This window comes from Periplaneta americana, chromosome 1 (genome assembly GCF_040183065.1).
Source record: "Periplaneta americana isolate PAMFEO1 chromosome 1, P.americana_PAMFEO1_priV1, whole genome shotgun sequence".
NCBI lineage: Eukaryota > Metazoa > Arthropoda > Insecta > Blattodea > Blattidae > Periplaneta > Periplaneta americana.
In genome coordinates this window covers 167,887,054-167,909,226 of record NC_091117.1, presented here as the reverse complement: position 1 = coordinate 167,909,226, position 22,173 = coordinate 167,887,054, and the positions used below count along the sequence as shown (strand labels likewise).

Here is a 22,173-nt window from a genome sequence, read left to right as displayed (position 1 = left end):
AGACTCTAAGAGCAGCTCATAGATATCACTAGTGCAGAGACTATCCAGAGTGAACCACAGGTGGTGAGTCCACATTACACTCGTAATAATGATGATGATGATAATTGAGAAAATTGTAGTACTTTTAACGTTTATACCAGGCCTAGGTGCTAATAACTCGATTGAATCATGGAGATCATCCCTTAACTCCTCACTCCACTTTCCCCGGCCGAGACAGTTGTTTTTTGGTGCGGTATGGGAGGACAGGAAGGTCAGAGACGGATTGTATCAGGCTTTTACGAACTTTCACCTCTCGCTGGTCACCTAAAATCCACCACAGATGCACACAGTCTTAATCTTAATCTGCGTTTCTTTAATACTTGCATATAATACTGTTGCAATCACATATTTTTTTTTCATAATGTATTAATAACTAATAGGAGAATACAACTTTCTCTTCATATTCACTTGTCCGTTTCACTTTCTCTTCTTTTTCAGTGATTCTTAAGTCATGCCTGCCCCAACAAAACTAGCCTATTATACAATTGGTGCTACAGAATGCCTATAAAATAATACTATAAGGCTGATATTTTATATATCAATAATATATTTGACGAAAATGAAATTACAGAGTAAATTTACTCTTAACAATCCTGGCTACAAAGAAGTTTCTTTAATACTTGCATATAATACTGTTGCAATCACATAATCTTATTTATAATATTCTAATAACTAATAAGAGAATACAACTTTCTCTTCATATTCACTTGTCCCTTTCACTTCCTCTTCTTTTTCAGTGATTCATATGTCATGTGTATTAAATTATAATAAGCGCATGTCTTCCTGTTAATATTTTTAGTAGATATAATAACTGCCACTGATTTTATTTTGACAATAAAGTTTTAAAGACAACTCGGATATACAGAGAGTTCCTATGCAGGCTGGTCCCAGGTAGTAATGTTCCATTGGTTTAATGACCATAGCGTGGAGCACCTATTCCAAGGAAGCTAAAGGGTACGGGGTGGAGTATAATCAGTCTGTGTAGGAAAGCGTGTACAGACTTGTCCCTATGTCAGTATACTACCACACATCGTCTGCCAACAGATTTTGTTGGAGTGGGACCAGTCTGCATAGAAACTCTCTGTATATGTTTCAAATTTATGACACTTTAAAAGTACAATTAGTAGTATATAATTTAAATGTCACAAAACAAATGTAGCACAAAAGTACCATATTTAAGACAACAGTAAATTAACCAATAATTTAAATGTCACAATACAAATGTAGCACAGAAGTACCATATTTAAGACAACAGTAAATTAACCAATAATTTAAATGTCACAAAACAAATGTAGCGCAAAAGTACCATATTTAAGACACCAGTAAATTAACCAACAAGACTATTAAATTCATAATATAAATACTAGTATCTAAAAAATATCTTACCTTATTCATTACTTCTTACCTACTTACAGTATTAATGACCTCATCTTATTAGGGCCTATACATAAGACCATAATGTTGAAAACTTGAGATTCTCACTCACAAAAAGTGTTAGATCAATGTATTGAGCCTCAGAAACAAACATGTTAAAAACAATTAAGAAAAGAAAATGCACTGTTTCTCGACAAATCTGTAAAGTAAACAGCCACACATACAGAGATCTTAAGGTAGGAAGTTCACACATGTGTACACATTTTTCTGCTATCATTATCCACTCAATGGGTTATTTTTAGTTGGTTATTTTACGATGCTTTATCAATTGCTATGGTTATCTAGCGTCTCTAGCATCTTAGTGAGATGAAAAGCAAGATGAATCCAGGGTCCAACGCTGAAAGTTACCCATCATTTGCTCTTAATGGGTTGAGGGAAAACCCCGGAAAAACCTCAAAACAGATAACTTGTCCCAACCAGGATTTGAACCCAGGCCAGCTCGTTTCACGGTAAGACGTGCTAACTGTTACTCCACAGAGGTGGACCCAGTCAATGGTACATCACATTTGCCTGGAAATTCATTGAAAAAGAAAAATATAACACAAAATTTGAAGTGAATAAGGTTTTCTGAAATCTTTAAATGAAAGGAAATTGTAGTTGTGTGTTTTGCACTCTTCTTAATCGACAGTATCAATTCATAATAATTAAAACAATACATAAAGTGTCGTACTTATTGTAAATAAAAAGCAAAAACAGAATAATAATAATAACAACAATGTCATGAATTTTCTTGATGTAGCAATTGCATATGAATAAAGCATGCATTACAATGTTGTATAATGTTGATAACAATCAGAAGCATCACGCAGTTAGTGTACCTGAAAGTTAAACAGAAGACAATTTAGAAAATTACCGTAATTTTGGTTGTAAAATTTAATACAGCAATGCTTGATGTCAACAACTCACTGACAATATTAACACTATTTACACTAATGCTTTTTTTTTGCACTGAACAGTGGGATCGCAGAGCCAATGCATCAAAAGAACATCTATAGTTTTATTAGCAATTAATGAATCAAAAGAACTTACTCTAAAGGCAATGGAGCACTGAAATGCTTTTGCACATTTGTGAGTTCCAGAGATTTTAGATTTTCAACATTACTGAACCTTGAAGTTAATTGTTCAAGAATTCTGTCAATAACTTCAAAAAATAGTTTATGATAGCATGTTTCCAAATCACTGACGTGATCAACACGAATCCTCTTACCCTGTGACTTTGAAAGGTCAGAAATATTTTTTTATGTGATTCCAAATATTCAGAACTCTGTCCCTTTTGCAATGTCTACAGTTTCAGATGTTCAACAAGGATTATCATTTAAAATGACACTAAGTACAGAAATAAACATATTTTGTCAGCCGAACTGAAAAGTTTTAAGTACATGCTTTTTTAATTTCCCAATTTCGAATGCCAAAAAAAAAGCTTAACTTAAATATTAATTATCTGTAAAAAGCTAATCCACCAGTGGCGGTTCCTCAGTGAGAGGGAAGGGAGAAACGTCTTCCTCACATTTTTCTTCTTTTGAAAGTAAATACCAAATAAAATATGTGCTTTGAAATTCAAGGAAGATTCGATAATTTTTAAGTTCACAACTATTAGAAAAACTCAGTTGATCGAGTTTTAAATGACGCGTGCTCATGTGTTGTGTGAAAACTCTGTGAAGGAAGTGAGATTGTTTGTGAGAAGGAAAGTCAATCCTTTCCTCTTTTACTGCAGTTAACACACAAAGACAACAGCACACTAGCGGCCAGAGAAAGAAGCAGAGTTTTAAAGAGTTTTAAAGCAAGTAAATGAACGGACGGGGAGGAGATCCTCCTTTGATTCAGTGCATGGGCGGGAAATAGTGTAGCAGACAGAAACCGACTGGACGTGCAGCAAGCTCACTACTGTTGCCATCTAGTGATGTTGCATTCAACCAGACTATATAACATATCATAAAGACAGTTTTAACGCAGAGCTATTAAAGACACCATGTAAACTTTTAAAAATTATAAATCAAATATTATTCATTGCACTTTGTATAGACTATTATTCATGGTTTGAAACTTTTGAAAGTTAAAGTCGGGTTTATATAAAACAAAGAGGAAGTAGTTCTATGTTAGTATCACAGATCTTTTGGGTCCTGAAATCCGCTTCCATTCATTGTCTACTAAACAGGGCGACAGCCATCTTGTCAGTTTTGTACAAATATATTTGAAATTGAAAGTACTCCAAACTACATTATTTTTAACATAAAGAAAAATTAATCGGCCACCGGCAGCTTACTTGAACCTTAAATGCTCAAACTATATTTGAACAATAATGGTAGTATGATTTTACAAGAACTGACATTCTTCAAAAACCATGTTAAATTGAACTTGTAAAATGTACATGTGGCAACACAGACCACGTGGGTGGGTGCAGTGTTCTCGCTTTCCTAACAGACTATTTCCCAATCCCACATCCGTGAAACGGTTCCGGTTAAGTGTAGCTAGTCTCTTCCAACATGGTGTGATACTGTAGTATGCGCGAAAAATGCTGCGAAGTTGTGAATTTCCTTATAATTGTTAATTTGTGCAATTATTCAACAATGAATGGAAGTGAAAACATATTAAATTTTTGACAATTTAGGAAACTCAGTTTTCAAGAACAGATCATTGCTATACAAAAGGGAAGGCCAACCCCAACACTACCTGGTCTTACATGTATGCATGTAGGCTAATTTATAGCATGTTTCATTCAAGAAGGTGTCATTTAGTGCTGTTAATTTCTTTCCTCCTCTTAAAAAATATGCAGGAGCCGCCACTGTAATCCACTCAGTTTATCCTGTTTTCCCTTTAATGATTGTAATATAGATTCTGCATTCAGTAAACTACCTCTCTTCCAGTGTTAATGAAAGTATAGTGACTAATTTTCTAATCCTACCTTAGCATTTCCTCCATATAAGGCAATGATTATTTGCTGGTAATGCAACTATTTCAACCAACTGCAAGCCACCAGATGTTGCAAGAGTTGTCAATTGATCGATATCCCGTAAACCCCATTCAGGGTTCTGGGTACGCAACATTAAATTAAAACGGATATTTGATTCTGGTGAAATCTTTCCATGAAATGCATATGGCCCATATGTAAACAACAAGCCATTTGGTTTGAGAACTTGACTAGCATTGTGGAAGAGGCCTTCTGTACACTTAAATGGAGATATGTGAATCAAATTCATGTTTATTATGAAGTCCATTGACTGCCTTCCTGAAATATATAACACATAAGAATATAAAATTAGTTAATGTTAGTAATGCCTTTATAGGCATAGAAAAACATACCACCAAAATAATGAAGATGACATTGAATAGTGATAATAATGATAATAACAGAAGCTGCTGCTGCTGCTGTTACTACTACCATCATGACTGCCACCACCACTGCCATCACCACTACTCCCACCACAACAATCACTACAAATTAAGATGTAAAAGCTCAAATAAAAAATGAAGAAAATCGTAACAAGTGACAACAGCATTTAGATAGAGTGTCAGACTGTAGAATTACAGACAGTTCATCTCAAAAACTCAGAAACACAACATGATCAGATGATTTCTAACATAATATTACCCAGCATTATTATTACGGTATGTTTTGATATATAAATCGCGTCAGGATGAATACAATTGATAAGAAAGTCTTATAACACAGTAACTAATAATATTTTTTTTCAAATTTCGTTTGCTACAAAAGACAGAGAAACTCCTCAACATGGTTGCAACACTGTATATTCCATTCATTGTTGCTGACGTTTCCACATCGATATGTCTGCCGACCCAGAAGAGGTGCCCTTGTGAATAGTAGCAGATTTAACATTTTTGCACCACCAGCACGTGTCCACTCTTCAAACAAATATTTAATACCTAACCAGGAATACGCTATAAGCTGTTAATAAAATGGAAAAAAAAAAAAGACATACATATTTCAACTTGAAAACTTCAAAACAAAGATGAAAGAAAAAAACAACTCGCCCTGTGAAGTTCCCGTCCCTAGACCCATGCCTAGTGGACCTACAGGTAAATTCGCTTCTGAAGAAGTAGATTTAAACATTTTCTTTACAATGGATGAGTGAATAATAGAAGAGAAAGGCATCGATAGTGATGCCAATTTAAATAAGAATGAAGAAAATTATTTAAATAGTAATACATAAAATGCAGCCATATCAACATCTATAGAAAATATTTGTTCATTATGACCATGTCTGGCCAGCCCTAGTTCTACTGTCAGTGCAAAGACAGTTAGTTATGTAGTTATTATCTCCAGTGTCACATTGTTACAGTGATAGCTTACATTGGACGTGATTTACAAAAATAATGACAATGTCCTATATCCCAAAGTACACTCTCACGAAGTGTATTCTAGTTATGTATCATAGCCCTGGACTGAAGAACAAAAATCAACAGAATTTTCTGTATTTCTTAAAGCTAATCCAACATAAGTAAATGAACACAACTCCTATCAGTTTACCTTTTCCCCCCACAGTGGTGGATACTTGACTTCACGTCATTCATCCAAGCATCCCCAGCTACAGCTTGTCCAAGTCAAGTCTGCGAGTGGGGATATCGGGATGGAATGTAGAGGCAAAACACAGTTGCCACCTAGGTCACTTGATGCTCAGATTTCAACGTGTGCACATCGTTTAAAATACACTACGGAGCGCACGCATTTTTTTGTCCTTGTCTTCAGATAAAGGCAACAGTACGCTGACTCCCAGCTTCCCCCCTCGTGCAACTTTCTCTCCTACACCCACGCTTGCCAATCAGAGCGCCAAACCTCACTGTCAAGCAGAAGTAGAAGTACAGTCTATTTCAAAGCATCTTAAATTGTTACCGCTCTATGAACTGAAGCGCAGTAGGAAAACTTTGCTGTCATATGAGACTGTACTGGTCTCCTCTCGTTACTGCCTCCTTTCACTACAGAACTGCCTCCAACTTCCCCTCTCGGCTCGCAGACTTAACTTGGTCGAGCTGTAGGAATGACGTGCCAAAGCTGTAGCCATAGGCATTGCCTCAGTGCACTATGGGAGATGAACTACTAGCACAACAAAATAATGACTAGTGCAGCAATGGTAGAATACTGATAGAAAAAATGGGAATACTCCGTTAGAACCTACCAAAAAGCACTACTTATGTCCATCACAAATTCCACTCGGACCTGACGGGATTCAAGTCTGGGTTACAATCGTGGACAGCTGACACTCTAGCCACTTGGCTAACAGTACATTACATGTCTCAAAAGTGAATATGAATAGTAAATTTGACACATAACCGTGGACATGTACAGCTGTCAAAAGAAAAAGTGGCTGCTCTATAGAAACAAAGTTCCCTTCAGGTATCTCCGCTACAATTCAGAAACAGGCGATGTTACTTGTTGTTGGGCCACGTTGCCTGATATCTACAGTTATAATTAAAGTATTCTCCATCTTAGGCTCGTATCACACTAGGATGCCACAAAACATATAAACTATTGGTGCATCTCACACTTGGCATTACTGCCAGTCCGAATGCCGAAACAACTTGAGTACTGGCAGTGCTGCCATCAAAACACATGAAATTAGATAAGGGGTCTCGCATTCCGATGCCAGCAGAGCTGCCAATCATTGCAACAATTGCCTCGCTAATGCCTTGTTCCATTATTGTGGGTATCTTTTTGCAAAAGACAATTTTGATAAGGAAAAGTTCATTATAGAGATACAAAACAGATCAGTGATATGGGATTCATCATCTGATAATTATAGCAATCGCAAGTTGAAGAAGAAATGCTGGGAAGAAATAGTGGATATTTTTGGAGGGAAGAACTTCACGAGTGCAGAGAAAAACGAATTTATTTTATTCTACAATACTGAGGGTTTTAAAACATTTATGTTATTATAGAAACCGAATTTCTAAGTTTTCATCGATAATGACATATTTTTTTGTAAATCACGTCCAATAATGATATTATTATTATTATTTATTATCAACAACATTGTTGTTGTTTCTGTCGACAAGGTTGAATAAAATAGACCAAAGAAAACATACATTTTTCAACTATAGTTTATCTTTTTAATAACCTACCTATTACGCCTCCTCCACCCCATTTTGTATAATCTTCAGACACATCAATAAATATAGGTTGCTGAATATTCGATACTCCTGAATCTTGTATGTAGGCAGAGATGCTACCAAATGATGACACATCCACCTCAGATGGCTGCCACATAACTGATTTAAAATGGGGTGCAAAGTGTGTTATATGCTGCCCAGAGCCTGATGATATTTCAAGACAGTGATATCCGCCATCTTGATGACCTGTCTTTTCAATATAAGGGGTGATGAACTTCTTCAGAACTTGCAAGATGGGCTCCTTGTTACGTTCTGCAGCTGAGTTTACATGCTTGTGGGATATGAACCTAAGAAATACAAATAAACTGACAATTAAAAAAAGATTACTTGTCATGTAATTATCATGATTGGAAAACGTAAAATATAATAAGAATAACATACGATAACAGAATATATGTTGCCACAACATTTTATTATACTGTAAGGCAGAAGTTACAACAAAATGAATAATATTATTATTATTATTATTACTTACTTACAAATGGCTTTTAGAGAACCCGGAGGTTCACTGCCGCCCTTACATAAGCCCGCCATCAGTTCCTATCCTGAGCAAGATTAATCCAGTCCCTACCATCATATTCCACCTCCTTCAAATCCATTTTAATATTATCCTCCCATCTGCGTCTGGATTTAATGTTCCTAATTATGTCAGGTAAAGAATACAATGAGTGGAGTTCTGCGTTGTGTATTATTATTATTATTATTATTATTATTATTATTATCATCATCATCATCATCAGTATTATTATTACTGCTGCTGTGAGACACCATGCACTTTGATATGAAATCAATCACTACTGGTCTGTCACCTCTCGCCACAGTTCAGCTGTTGTGTGACTCCTGGCGCACATGACGTCATCCAAGTTTGTTTCCAGAAATCGGAAACAACCCTCTGTGTGTCTTTATATATTGGTACGATCGATAAAGACGTATATTTTAGCTCATCATGACACCCCAACGGATCAGACTGGGAACGAGGGAATTCCATATTTATCATCAGCTATCTTTGAAGGTCAAGTGAAAGTATACATGGACATGAAATTACATGAAATGTATGTCAACACAGCTTCAAATCAATATAGAACATTGAATCAATGCTGAGCGGGCATACAGGGTTGGAGTGGTATATTTCCCAAGAGGTGTGTTTTTGTTTTGCTAAACTTCAAGACAATGCTAATTAAAAACAAAAACAACTGAACATAAGCCACATCATGAAATGTTTTCTTTCCGGTGCCTGATCTTCAGCTGTTTTAAATTGACTTAACTCTGGCAGGCATTTTGGCTAAAAAGGTAATTAAATCATGTAAGATTTATTCTTACAGATGAGGAAAACTTAGTAAAGACAATTCGTTGAGAACGAGTTGCCGAGGTCCCCAAAAAGTCTAACAATCAGTTTAATTAAAAATAGGAGCAAAAAGGAAAACCTGGGCAATGGTGGGTGCTTTAAGCTAGTAAGATATAATCAAAATCGAAATACCTTTGTGAAGAAGCCTTGTGATGCATTTTTATGAAAGATATGGCTCCTTGCAGCAATGACACTCCTGAAAATGTAGAAAGTAACACATTTTTAACATGGAGAGTAGAATTAAACTTTATTCATTAAAATGGCACATATTTCTATACCGCACGTAACTACTGCATACTTTTTTTGGCGTGTGTTAGGTTAGGTTATGTGTATAACAAACCCACATTAATTATTTTAGTGCAAGCTGTTTCTGTTTTATCAGTTCAAGTTTCTATGCTGTATTGATATAGAGAATCAATTTGCATTTACAACTTGTATCAAATGTGAAGAAAATATTACAGCTTCTACTAGAAAATTTCAATAAATAAAATTCAATAAAACGACCTAACACAAGATATATTACAAATAATACTTTGAGACCTATAAATTCCGTACATTAGTCTATAACAAAAAATCTTGTTATATGATTTGTAAATGTATAATAGAATACAAGGCAAAAACCTGATAGGCCATGTTTTACTGTTTTTACAGAAGAGCAAGTTAAACGTTTCAAGACCTGCTATATTCTATTGCGTTTGCGTTATCGTCTTCAAATTTCTTTGGACTAATGAGGCTGTTATTCTGTACAGTGAAACTACACAAATCTACACTATCTGAGCTCTTACATGTCATTTAAAACAGACAATCGATAATTTTGGACTTATCAAGTTTTTCCCCTGTGTTCTTCATATATATATCTGCAGTGTTATCAAATAAATTGGATCACTAATTGAATTTAAAATTACTGATAAAATTCTTGTATATTAGGTATATTAATATTTCTACAGAAATTACATTTGAATGGATCCCTTCTCATGTCGGAATTAAAGGAAAAGAGGAAGGTGATTACTTAGGAAAGAAGAGTACAAAAATACTAAATTCAGGGATTACACATCTATCCTTTCATTCAGAAACACTCATAATGAAATCCAGTATCAAGTCGCAAACAACTGATATCCTATACGAAATATGTCATGAAAAATCATGGACTGTTTTTAATGACAAAGAATATTGTTTTAGAATGACCAAGAAGAGATGTTATAAGATTTCGCGTAATAACATCACAAATTATTGTCTGGCTGAGCAACTACATTGCTTCAACATCGTTGCATTGCCAAACTGCATGCTGTGTAACAAGAATGCTGTTAAGAATTGGGACCACTTCAAGGATTGTCAGGCATTTCAAAATTACAGGAATGTAATGAACGGTCAAATTTATTTAGAAGTCAAAAGACTAATAACATTTGTTTCAAATGCCTGAGCATTTGATTAAGTAAAATAAAACATTAATATTTCTTATATAATTAGGTCCAAGATTCGTATGCAAATGTATATTTTTACTGACCAGTTGAAGTTGAAGCAAAAACATTTTTATATATTATGTTTTGAAGGCCTGTGAAGACGTATACGCAAAGTTAATCCATATTTTTGCATATTTCAGGCATTCCTGAATATAATAAATTATTGTGCATATATATTGTAGCATACTGTAGTTTCACGATTTTGTTCATAAAACCCCAAATCTGCACATTTTGTAAAAAAAAATTAAGATTCTGACCATACTCAATGGCTGGAAATTCCTTGCATTTGAAGAGTAAGTGTAGAAAAACCAAAACTACTACTCCATGCTTCTGTCTCACTGAACTATTGCACAACAATAAGCATTCCCAAACATCCCTGCCCACCTGACTCAAACACCTCTACTCACTTTTTCTGTTTCACTTATTCTCAATTGACACATGAGCAGACTGATTGTCATGTGCGTGATTTTTTCTTTGTATCTGAGTGCGTCTGTTCGCGATACCTAATGCAAAATTACTGATAGTAGAATTCATAACAAACGTATTTTTCATGCACAAAGATCCACTAGTGAGGTTGTCAAGATAAAACTAAATATGGTGCTACCAAAAAACGTCTGGTTACAGCACTGTGTTCAAAGTAAGGAAGGTCTTGAGCCAAGAAAGCATGGCTAACTTTGAACCTGGATCTTAAAATTTATACACTAAAGTTTTGTCCAGTAACCGCATGTAATGCTGAATAATCAATTTCAGCATTACAAAATATTCTTGTAAATAACTAAGTATGACAATAAAGAACATTGAGAAGTTGTTAGTTGTGATTTGCAACCAGAAAAAGTAAGGTCTACAAAGAAATAAAGTGTATGTATAGACCCTTAACGTCAAACAAAAAAAGCATAGGCTACATATATACCTACCTGACCTCTGATTGAGGTTCTGGCTGATATGTACATCTATTATTAGGCAGTATATCTCACTTGATGATTTGTGTAAGAGGAAGAACAATTTTATTGTTTGTATGCATCTGAAGCAGTGGTGATATTCAAACACATTAATAACCAGTTCTCTCAAGAGTATTAGAAATAGTGAATAAAAATCTATTGGAAGGAAGGTAGTGACAAAAATAATGTTTATATTGTGATTTATGATTTGAATTGACAAGAGGTACGTACTTGAAAACACCTAGGCTAAAAGAAGACTCCAAATTCTTTTCTAGTTTTCTGAGGCTAGTTCCTAGTTCCTCTTCTTTTTTATCTTCAGATCATCTGCACTATGTTTCCCTTTCCTCAGCCACAACTTCACATACTTTTTTGGATTCCATTCCTTGAGAGGCAGACCCAGGAGCAATCTTGGTTAGTTCACTTTGATTTTTTGTCGATGTATGGTAATATATGTAGATCTTGTCTAAGAAAATTTTGAAGTGATTTACTTGAAAAAAAGATTTTATCGCATCATGCAAGGCAAGCTGAAGCCTGTGACTCAAGCAGTGCCATACAATTAGATCAGGATATTTTTCTAACAGCTTGCTTAACACTCCAATTTTGTTGTAGATATTCATGAGTACATCCATGAGATTTCAGTGTATCGAGAAGTACACTGAATATGTTAGTTGATGTAATAGATTCCAGCTCCACCAGGTCAATAAAAACAAATATTGGTTCTTCTACTGTGTTTATTTCACATTTTGAAAATAACACCAGAACACTTTTCTTACATACCTTTGAACCATGATCTATGATTTTAGAAAAAAAATCTCTGTCCTCAATTCAGAAGATATGTGATTAACGATTTTGAAGTCTCAATTTTATAAGAACAGTGACCAGTATTCTTCACTAATTAGTCCTAGTTACATATCAAGTAGCTGATCTGTATTTAAGTTGGATTTTGATTGAGTACTTAACACCATCCTGCAGCAGTATTAATTTTTTTTTTAATTTGGCGCTTAGCCCTTTTGTAAAGTTAAGTACTCAATCAAAATCCAATTTAAATACAGATCAGCTACTTGATATGTAACTAGGACTAATTAGTGAAGAATATTGGTCACTGTTATAAAAGTAAAATCATGCTCTTCTTAAGAAACCACGAAAAACTGGAAGGAAGTAACATTTCTAGAGGTTTAGTGAATCAACAGCCCAACAGTCGAATTGTTTCTTTTTTAATAAATCATCAACATTATTTCATCATAGTGCACATTTTTATAGCAAAATCAGAGCTAGGATCATACAAAAACAAAAATTTTTAAGTTAAGAATAACTGTAATGACATCACAATATTACATTCATAATTTTGTGTGTATTTTTATATCATTAGCACCCATATATAAAACAAAAATTTCAGAAAGTTGTATTGGTATGTAATTCACGACTATCTATCTGTATTGGCCTCTTTCATAATATGCATCTTCAAAGCCTCGATTAAATGTGTCTGATAAAAGATTTTCAAATATGAACTTTTTAACATTTCATCAGTGGCTATTCATTAATTAATCCATCTATGACTATAAACTTTCCCACATATTGCCTTTTATAGTCACATATTTTAACACTAAAAAATAAATAACTATCCTAGCTGTTAATAAGTGAAGAAATTAAGTATAGATAACAATGAAAACATAATTTTTCAAATAAAATTTCAGATTCTCATAGCTTTTACAACAGTGATTCCTAATAGATGGCCTACAGGCCACATAGCATATACAACAGTAATCCCCAATGTATGTCTGCAGGCCACATTTGGCATGCCAAAGGTAGTTCTGATCTACAGAGAAAACATTAGTGAACAAAAAAGAAGCCCAATCACATGATGTAGTTTGCAAAATAAGAATGATTCGAAAAATAGGAAGTAGGTGGAATTCTTAAGATATTTTTTAAAATACATACTGTTACAAGTGACTTGGCAAATATTTTAATACCCTCATAGATAAATAATATTTCTGAAGTAGTAAAATTAATATTACTGAGATAAACCAAGAAAGTTTATAACTTGAAATAAATTAATTCATGGCTCAAAAGAACTTAAAAGTAATTTAATAATATTACTGTTTTTGTCCTATTTGAATAATCTACCAAATTCCAAGAAACTTTCATTGCACATTCAAATATTTGCATCAACCTACATGTATGACTCAAGCTTCTCTGACATGAGTAGTATACAAAACTGTTACAAAAACAGATTCTCAGTCACTTCCATATGCTTTAAGATTATCTTTACAACCCAACCCAACTCAGATAAAATCTTGAGTGAATATCATTATCATTCTTCACTAAAAAATGTTTTTGAGTCAAATATAAAACAGATTTTTTAATGTTTAGGCCTACTAAAGAAGTTGCTGTACAATACACGTTATTGTTAACACATACATTATGGAAAACATTTTCAGTACTGTAATTTTATCAACATAAAATACAAACAATTTCTCCAAGCATTTGAGTATAAAATATTATTTCTGTAACTTGGCCTGCATCTGAACTCTAAAATTTCTACGGTAACCCTTGAAGAGGAGTATACAACATAGCATAGTCTCTCAATACTCTGCCAACTTTAACATAACTTTTTTTTTTAATTTATTATCTGTGAAAGAAAGTGAAACAACAAAAGTAAGTCTAAAATCTGTATTAGATTATGGTGTTGCAGAGTATTAATATTAAAGTTTAGAGATTGACGGTTATCAAGACATATTTGGGTATGTTTAATAATGAAGCCCATCTGATCCTGCCTATCAAAATAGTAGTATTTGCTCAAAATATTACAACCAATTTTTATATATATATATATATATATATAAAGATTGTGAAAGATTATGTGAGATCACACAACATAACTGGTGGCATTTCCCTTGAACGACTTAGAAAACTTCTGGAGAAAGAAATTGGAACTGTAACAAGAGAAGATTGGGTTAGATTCTGTCGTGAAGATAAAAAAATATAACAATCTTATTGGAGAACAGTAGCTACTGTCTTATGGGAGAGTCATTAGACACTTTTAACATTAATTTAGGAGAAGATGGAAGCAATGAAAAATACAGTGACTTGAAGATACTATGGAAGCCTTCACATCTTCATTTGCCCCCTTGTAAGCTAAGTCAAGTAATGTTTTCAGTATTCAGTATAGTATAAATCTCGCCCTCCCTGCCTATTCACTAACTGTGACTTCTCCTGGTACACCAATAGTAAATATGAAACTAGTGGCATGAATAAAAACTAAATAAACAAATTTCAGCAAGAGAATTGTTTTGCAATTCATACCAGCACAATGTGAACTGCATAAAAATGAGACAGCAAACACAATGGCGAAGAAAAAAGTAAAATTACACAGCCAGAAACAGAAATGACATATACGCCAATAAAATATCTATTTAGGCTACTTAAATTTAAGAAAAAGTTCATAATAAAAACTGACGAAAATGTAACAAATTCGAAATAGGCAACTTTCTACATAATTTAAATTTAATTTCGGATTAGTATTCCAAATCAGCTTTTGAAAAAGTTTGATTAGCAATTGAATTTAGTTATCTTATAGCTTATAGGATATATTTAGGCCTATATACCATGGTAATTTCATTCGCAACTTGTGTGTTGTGTAGGACTAACGAACTAGAAGAAATAAGTTCTAGCAACCAGTAAATATATCATATGAGCATATTGAAAAATAATTAAATACAATCTGCAATATAGTACCATAGCATTTGATTAACTAGAGTTGATGGCAGCTGGGAAGGCAGTTGTCTGCTAATATGCCGTAACATTTCTGGCATGTGACATACAAGGTTGTACTGTAGAACCAATCAGAATCAGACAGTAACAAATGCTTCCTGTGTTCGTTTGTTCATATGTGAGTGTTTTAATACACTATTGAATAAGTCTATATAGCCTAATTACTGTGTGTGTGTTTGTGTAAGATAAATAAACGGAAGGAGAAACTGTAAAAAGGCAAGTACTGCACAGACAAGTGTGGAAAATAGAGTTTAAGGTGTGAAATTATTTTAAAAACGTTGATGGAGCAGAATGCTACCAGCCATCATGGTAGCCTACTGGCTGCAACATTGCCAACGCAGAAGAAATGGCTGCAGAAGCATGTGATGTGGGTTTGCAAACAATGCGAAGAATTGTTAGTGAAGGAAGCAGTGTTTGTTTGATGTCATGCTTACACTAATCAATGGCTACGGTCATTATTGCCTTTTGAGAATTTAAATTCTCTCCTGCAATATTTGTAATGCATGCGCGTGTGAAGTACAATGTTGCAATGTCGTACGCTTTCTTCCTCTCTCTGTCTCGCTCAGTCCAAACGCTAGTAGACGACAGTCTTCCCAGTTGCTGTCCACTGTAATTCACAAAACTAACCACTCCAACAACTATGTTTTGACCAGTTCAACACCTTGTTTTCTAATGCACACACGACAAGATAGGATTCAATTATTAAACATTCCCATAAACATAATCCACATAAAACATCATATGAAAGAGCTGACAATATTTTATTCGATTGCAGAATTTAGATAGGCCTAGGCCGAATATGCTTCCTTACTTATACTACCAGCAAGTATCATATTCTACCATCCAGGAACTTTTCAGTGCTGACGGTTACAACTGAAGATTATATAAAACTACAGATGCACAATAGATAAATTTTATTAGGAGAATTATTGCTCACACTATAGTCAATTTCATTTACACTTCTTCATTTTTCCTCTTCCCCTCTCATCCAGTCTATCTTTTGTAGGTGCAGTCGTTGAACGAGGGATGTAAACTGAATGTCCGGTTTTCTTAAGATGATCAAATAATTTATTCTTAGATGGAAATTCTGAATGACACGTGACACAGCAATGATTAGAGTCCTGAACACCAGCAACACCATCGCCTACATCTCTCTTGGCCTTCTTTCTCACGGTCTTTGCCTTTTTATTCTTTAAATAGCTGCCATCAACAGTATTAGGCTTACTGGTTTCCGTCAGATTTTCTGCAACTGCTTGTTCATCTGCAACGTCTTTCGGTGTTTCTGTTTTCACATCTTTTTTAGTCTTTTTTCTATTACTTTTTTTAACAGAATCATCATCTACATTTTCGATTTGAATTCCATTAACATCATTGTAAGATTCACTATCAGCATCTTCAGTTTTTTCATCAGTTACTGTAACTGGCTGCATTTGCAGTTTCTGCCGCTGTTTTTTACGTTGCTTTTTGGACTGCGAAAAGAACATATCAAACTCTACATCAGAGCCTTCAGCATTACTAATATTACATGTATTTGATGTTTTCTTCTTAATTTTTCTATTTTTAGTTTTCAATTCTTTCTCTTTCGGCTCTAATTCTTCTATATCATCTAAACTGGTAGTTGAATCTGATGAAATTTCATTCGAAGAATTAATCTGTGAACATTCATTGTCAGAGTCACCACCATTCCTTTGTTCTGCTCCAGTTCCTATTATTTCTTCTTCGTTCAAGACTGATGATTTAAGAACTTCAACATTTTCCTTGTGTTTTTTAGAATTCTCATGATTTGAAAAGGCTTTTTCCGTCTTGAAAACTTTGTTACATGCAACACAGTATAACGAACTTACGGCAGCTTCTATTTCTTCCTTATCACTTTCAGATTCCCCACATGAAGACGCATCACTTTCTCCAAACTCTGCAGCAAGGCTGGCTTCAATTGTCTCCAGTTCTTTTTCAATATTTGAAAACTTCGTCCATTCTGATTCCTTATAATTTTTTATTTCTTCCTGCCTTTCTTTTATGTGTTTCTTTCTTCGTTCTTCTGCTTTCCTGGCATTTTCTGCTGCACGTGCCTCCAACTGCTTCACATACTCCTGAACTCGCTTGTCCCTTTTACGAACAAATGCAACCAAGTTACGCACTTCCTCATTCCGTTGCTTACGAGCTTTTTCACGAATCTTTTTGTTTTCTTTTTCTGCAGCACGAACCACGCGTCTATTTGGAGCATCTCTAATGTCATACGGATCTAACCATGCATATGATTTCTTTGTAGAATAACTTTGCCAATAAGCATAAAATGGATGAACTACATCTTCATACGAACTATTCGAATCTCCAAAGCTTGGTATCTCGAAATCACTGTCTTCGTCTGACAAATATTCTGAATCTTCTGCTGCTAACTTATTAAATACTTCTCTGTACACTGCATAGAACCCTTTCTCGTCGTCACCATAACCTTTAAAACATGAGGGTGTGAAATACTGAAATACGTCGAGGCTATTATCCTTATAATCACTGCCAGCACCCTTAAGAATGGATTCTCTATGCGAGTCATACCACGATCGTTCTTGAGGATCACTTAAGACTTCGTAAGCTTGCTGCACAAGTTGAAACTGTTCCTTAGCTTCTGCCGCATTGTCAAGATTCTTATCTGGATGCCATCTTAATGCAAGTTTTCTGTAAGATTTTTTTAATTCTTCAGCGTCCACATTCCTCGGAACTCCTAAGATATCATAATAGCACTTCATGGTATTGTGAAACAAAATCAAATGCTACTGACGTTACTGTATTACATCCAACAACGTGGTCGAAAGCTCAATCTGTCAACGGTATACGATGCAACTACGTGAAATAACCTCACATTGCTCAATACATGCAATTTACCTTTCGCTCTCAGAGCCGACATGCCAAAAGTTAAAATTAAACATACTAAATATATGTAACATTTGAAAGTACATAATACAATGTTATATCCAAATAAAGTAAATTATCAAGACAAAACGCTTACCGTTCCTTCTTTTATTTATAATACGTTAATCAATCACATCACGAGAAACGGTGAGTCGGTGACCTATAGAAAAATTAATACCTATCTCTTCTGAATTTATGCCTTTTATTTATTGTAACCAAAGTACAATATTTACATTATCTTTATTTTACTTCTCTACGCTTCTTTATTCATGTGAGAAAACTTGAAACATAACTCAAACCGGAAGTTGCATACACATTTACAAAAGGCGGGATAAATCGTTCTTTTCAAAGTGATGGCATCACGAGGTATTGTGCAATACTGCAATGTGAATTTGAATAGAAACCACATTGTATGTATCTTATGTATGTATGTATGTATGTATGTATGTATGTATGTATGTATCCAATGCCTACCCACTTCACTTTACGTGATTCGGGTTCTGCATTTTGCGGATAGATGGCAGGACTATGATCCAATTTTCTAGTTGCACACCACTTTGCTGCGCCACACTGTACATGATGTGTATCTGTGGAGAGTTATATCGTGTACTAGGGTGAGTTTATGTGTAAGTGTTCTTGTAAGTGTAGTGTCTGGAATGAGTGATGATGATGAGGAAAGGAGAAGGGAAAACCCAGTAGCCTACTCCCGTCGAATAATACCAAGGGGGCAGCCAGGCTTAATGTCCCCGTCTGATGGATGAATCATTATAAACAGTGACATATGCCTTCTCTTCATATGCACTGTGGAGAGATTTGTCATGTAACTTTAATAATCTCGTCTGATGTCTATTGTTAAAACCGGACTAATAAATGAAAATAATTGATGAATATATATTGCCAGGTTTTGTTTATTCTTTGCAATGCGCTTCACTCTACCAGTTTCCTGAAAATTAAAAAATATATATATAGGCCTATATATTGATAAAATTATCAGCAGTGGAATGAAGGAAATAATGTCCCTTCCAAATGACACTCTGAATGCCATGCTATATATACTGAAGAATGTAAGAGATCTTGGAATTTTGAAAGTTGAATGGGAAGCCAGTATTCAACTCTATAACATCTCTAGACGATTGGCACAGGTGAATTTAATTTTAATTCTATCGGGTTATTTTATGACGCTGTATATAGTGTCTGAATGATATGAAGGTGATAATGCCGGTGAAATGAGTCCGGGGTCCAGCACCGAAAGTTACCCAGCATTTGCTCGTATTTGGTTGAGGGAAAACCCCCGGAAAAAACCTCAACCAAGTAACTTTCCCCAACCGGGATTCGAACCTGGGCCACCTGGTTTCACGGCCAGACGCGCTGACCGTTACTCCACAGGTGTGGACTGCACAGGTGAATGATGCACACCTACACCACATGAGAAATCTAGAAGGGGAGAAGAAAACAACTCTCAAACGCCTGAAGATTGCTCCGTACAGCAATCACACATACATTTAATTAATACAAGTATTAATAACTAAGTATGGCATAATCTTAAAACTTAAAAAGTATTAGTACCAGTACACTATGAAAATAGTGTGACACGTTGACAAATAATTTTATGAATTATCGATCACTGGATCAATAAAATTTTTCAGCATGTTTAGTTTCCTCAAGCAAACATCATTCATTTATGCAAATCTTCATTAACATACTATTCCTTTCTGACCACCAAAACTTATTATGCACTATAACTGATCATAAAATTCAGCTGAGTAAACAGAGAAGCAGCAGAAAGATGTGAACATGTTGGCAAAACACTTACTACACACATACACGCTAATTTTTTTTAAATGCAATGTATATAATTTTATGTATAAAAATGTATGAATCTCTCAATTCTAAACATTAGTTTTTCGCCAATCAAATATGGACTTTCACATTTCACTATCTTTAATGATATTAAATAGTACGTCGTCAGAAGTGAAGTATCAGTGATTAAAATTTGGGAAATAATTTTATTTTCTATTTTAAGTGTATCTCTTTTACACACGAAAAATTCTATGTGTTTATTGACTAGATCGGATAATGCTTTGTGTTGGGATGTCGAGAAAGTTGCAATGGCTTCATTTCCCAGAACAGCAGTACAAATGTCATATTGAGATCGTGGCATCGTATGAAACCAAATATTAAGTAGTTGTCCATGTACTTACAAGTGAACGCAGACATATTCTTCTGTGTGCTGGTAGTTTTCTCCTCCTTTTACTTATCCTGGAGATCGCTCTGTGAACTTCAGTCAGATACATTACTAATTGTAGCATTACAAACCCTTCAGTACAGAATTTCTTAATACAAAAATTTAGCAGAGTCTTTTTTTTTCTTTTAAATTGGGGACTTCAATTGAAGTGAATTTATAATGACAGGCTGAGTAATTATCTCATGCCCCCATGTTTTTTGTTGCTACCAGTGCACTTCATTAGAACCAGGTACCCAGCTTCGAATCTGTTAGCCCTGTGAACTTACAGTGTATTTATTTTCCCCTATTATCATATTACAGGATTATCTAAGAAATTAGCAAGTTCTTTGTGATAGTAGGAGAGAAGAGTGGGGGAAGGGAAGAGGTCTGTGGCCCATTTCTTTTAGGGCTCATCCCGACATTTGTCTTATTACTCAAGGGAAACCACAGAAAAACCTTGAGCAGGATGAGGTGTCGTACTGACGACAAGCCAATTGGCTTCATTGGGATAGCCTATGTATATATTCAGGAGGAAGGTTGGCTTTTAATCATAATTAGAAATACAAATACATAATAATAAATAAAACATTTACAATACATATACCTATGCAACCAATAATGTGATGGCCCTGAAACAGAGAAATAACATTATTAGTGCAGTGGTATACTTATGTTTGTCTGCAAAGTTATCTTGTTGTTTAATGTTCAATTTGGTTTGTGTCTTGTACGTTGCCATTCCAAGCTAGAATGTGGGTATGCTTTTAGGTCGTTTGTGTTTATCTAAACCAGAATTGTAGTTACCTAGTGAAGAAATTAGTGGGTTGGTACTGCTGTACGACTTGGTGTACGTGCAGAATGCGTGATTAGAAATATATTCTTGAATTCTCCAAATTTCGAGTTCTTTATGAATCAATCTAACAGGTGTTACTCTGGGAAGTCCTGTAATCAATCTTAAAAGTTTGTTTTGGAAAACCTGTAATTCTTTATCAGCAAAGCCTCTTGAACTTTATTCATATTTATTTAAATCTCTTTACCTATTATTTTTAAAAAATCACGACACTCAGGTTTTGAAACAAGCACTTACACATAGCAATGCGAATTTGCGAAGATACAGTATTCACAATGAATTCAGTATTTAGAAATGGGTGCTTTAAACAACGAGTTAGATACTATAGAGAGGCTGAAGACCTCTTATAAGCGCTCCCTGCGGAGGCCAACAGTACTATGGATCGTTCCCTAAAAAACATGGCGGTCTATAGTACTGCCAGCCTCAGCAAGGAGTGCTTATCAAAGGTACACTGCAACGAGTTGGTACATGTATTATATTTTTCAGATACATCAATATTTAATTTAAACATTTCGCTATAGGTTTTGTAAAAAGCTGATTTATAAATGAAAAAGTAATAATTAAGATTTTAAAATTTCCAAAAATGTCTAATTCCCTCGGATTTAAATGAAATGTACCATAAATCATAATATTCATTGCTGGATAATTAAACCCTCTCAATACAGGTACCATTGCTGCAGAGAATTATAAGATAAGACGGACTGAGCATAAGCGAAATATCTGTATTAATAAGTTTGTACCATCAAGAGTTTAGTATTTATTGTGTTTATAGGGCCTACTCCAATTTTCTTTTTATTAATGCGTAGGGCTCTTTTTGTTAACAAAGAGGAAAGTTAGCACTTGCATCACACACAATTTGTCATTATTGTTCAAAATAATGTAAGAACAGTTTTATTCTGCAAAAGCCTCTGCCTAGTTGCAAGACACGTGTGAGATCAATGTTTGTTTCAAATTATATTAGACTACACGATGTCTCCATCACGCGACAATATTTGTTTCAAATTATATTACACTACACAATGTCTCCATCACGCGAAAAGAAGTGTACCTAGCTGTGGCTCCTGTTGTTTCTGATAACAATGTTA

At 34.6% G+C, this 22,173-nt stretch overlaps 2 protein-coding genes across 6 annotated transcripts; both read right to left on the bottom strand.

Moving 5' to 3' along the window:
- Positions 1-568: 568 nt before the first annotated feature.
- On the bottom strand, positions 569-18,209 carry LOC138703766 (methyltransferase-like 26). Of its 5 annotated transcripts, XM_069831958.1 has the most exons (6): positions 17,991-18,105; positions 11,571-11,721; positions 9,074-9,137; positions 7,549-7,883; positions 4,376-4,699; positions 569-2,291 (listed from the first exon to the last, which is right to left on the bottom strand). In XM_069831958.1, the coding sequence occupies exons 3-5, from the start codon at positions 9,097-9,099 to the stop codon at positions 4,377-4,379; spliced, it is 684 nt and encodes a 227-aa protein (XP_069688059.1). In that variant the 5' UTR covers positions 9,100-9,137; positions 11,571-11,721; positions 17,991-18,105; the 3' UTR covers positions 569-2,291; position 4,376. The 5 variants fall into 5 exon arrangements, with proteins under 5 accessions (XP_069688059.1, XP_069688068.1, XP_069688033.1 ...); XM_069831967.1 differs by lacking the exons at positions 11,571-11,721; positions 17,991-18,105 and adding an exon at positions 18,115-18,209; XM_069831932.1 differs by lacking the exon at positions 11,571-11,721 and having other exon boundaries at positions 17,991-18,117.
- LOC138703762 (dnaJ homolog subfamily C member 21) lies at positions 12,533-18,060 on the bottom strand. The gene has a single exon (XM_069831919.1). It carries the CDS (start codon positions 17,852-17,854, stop codon positions 16,061-16,063), a length of 1,794 nt encoding a protein of 597 aa, XP_069688020.1. The 5' UTR covers positions 17,855-18,060; the 3' UTR covers positions 12,533-16,060.
- Positions 18,210-22,173: the final 3,964 nt, after the last annotated feature.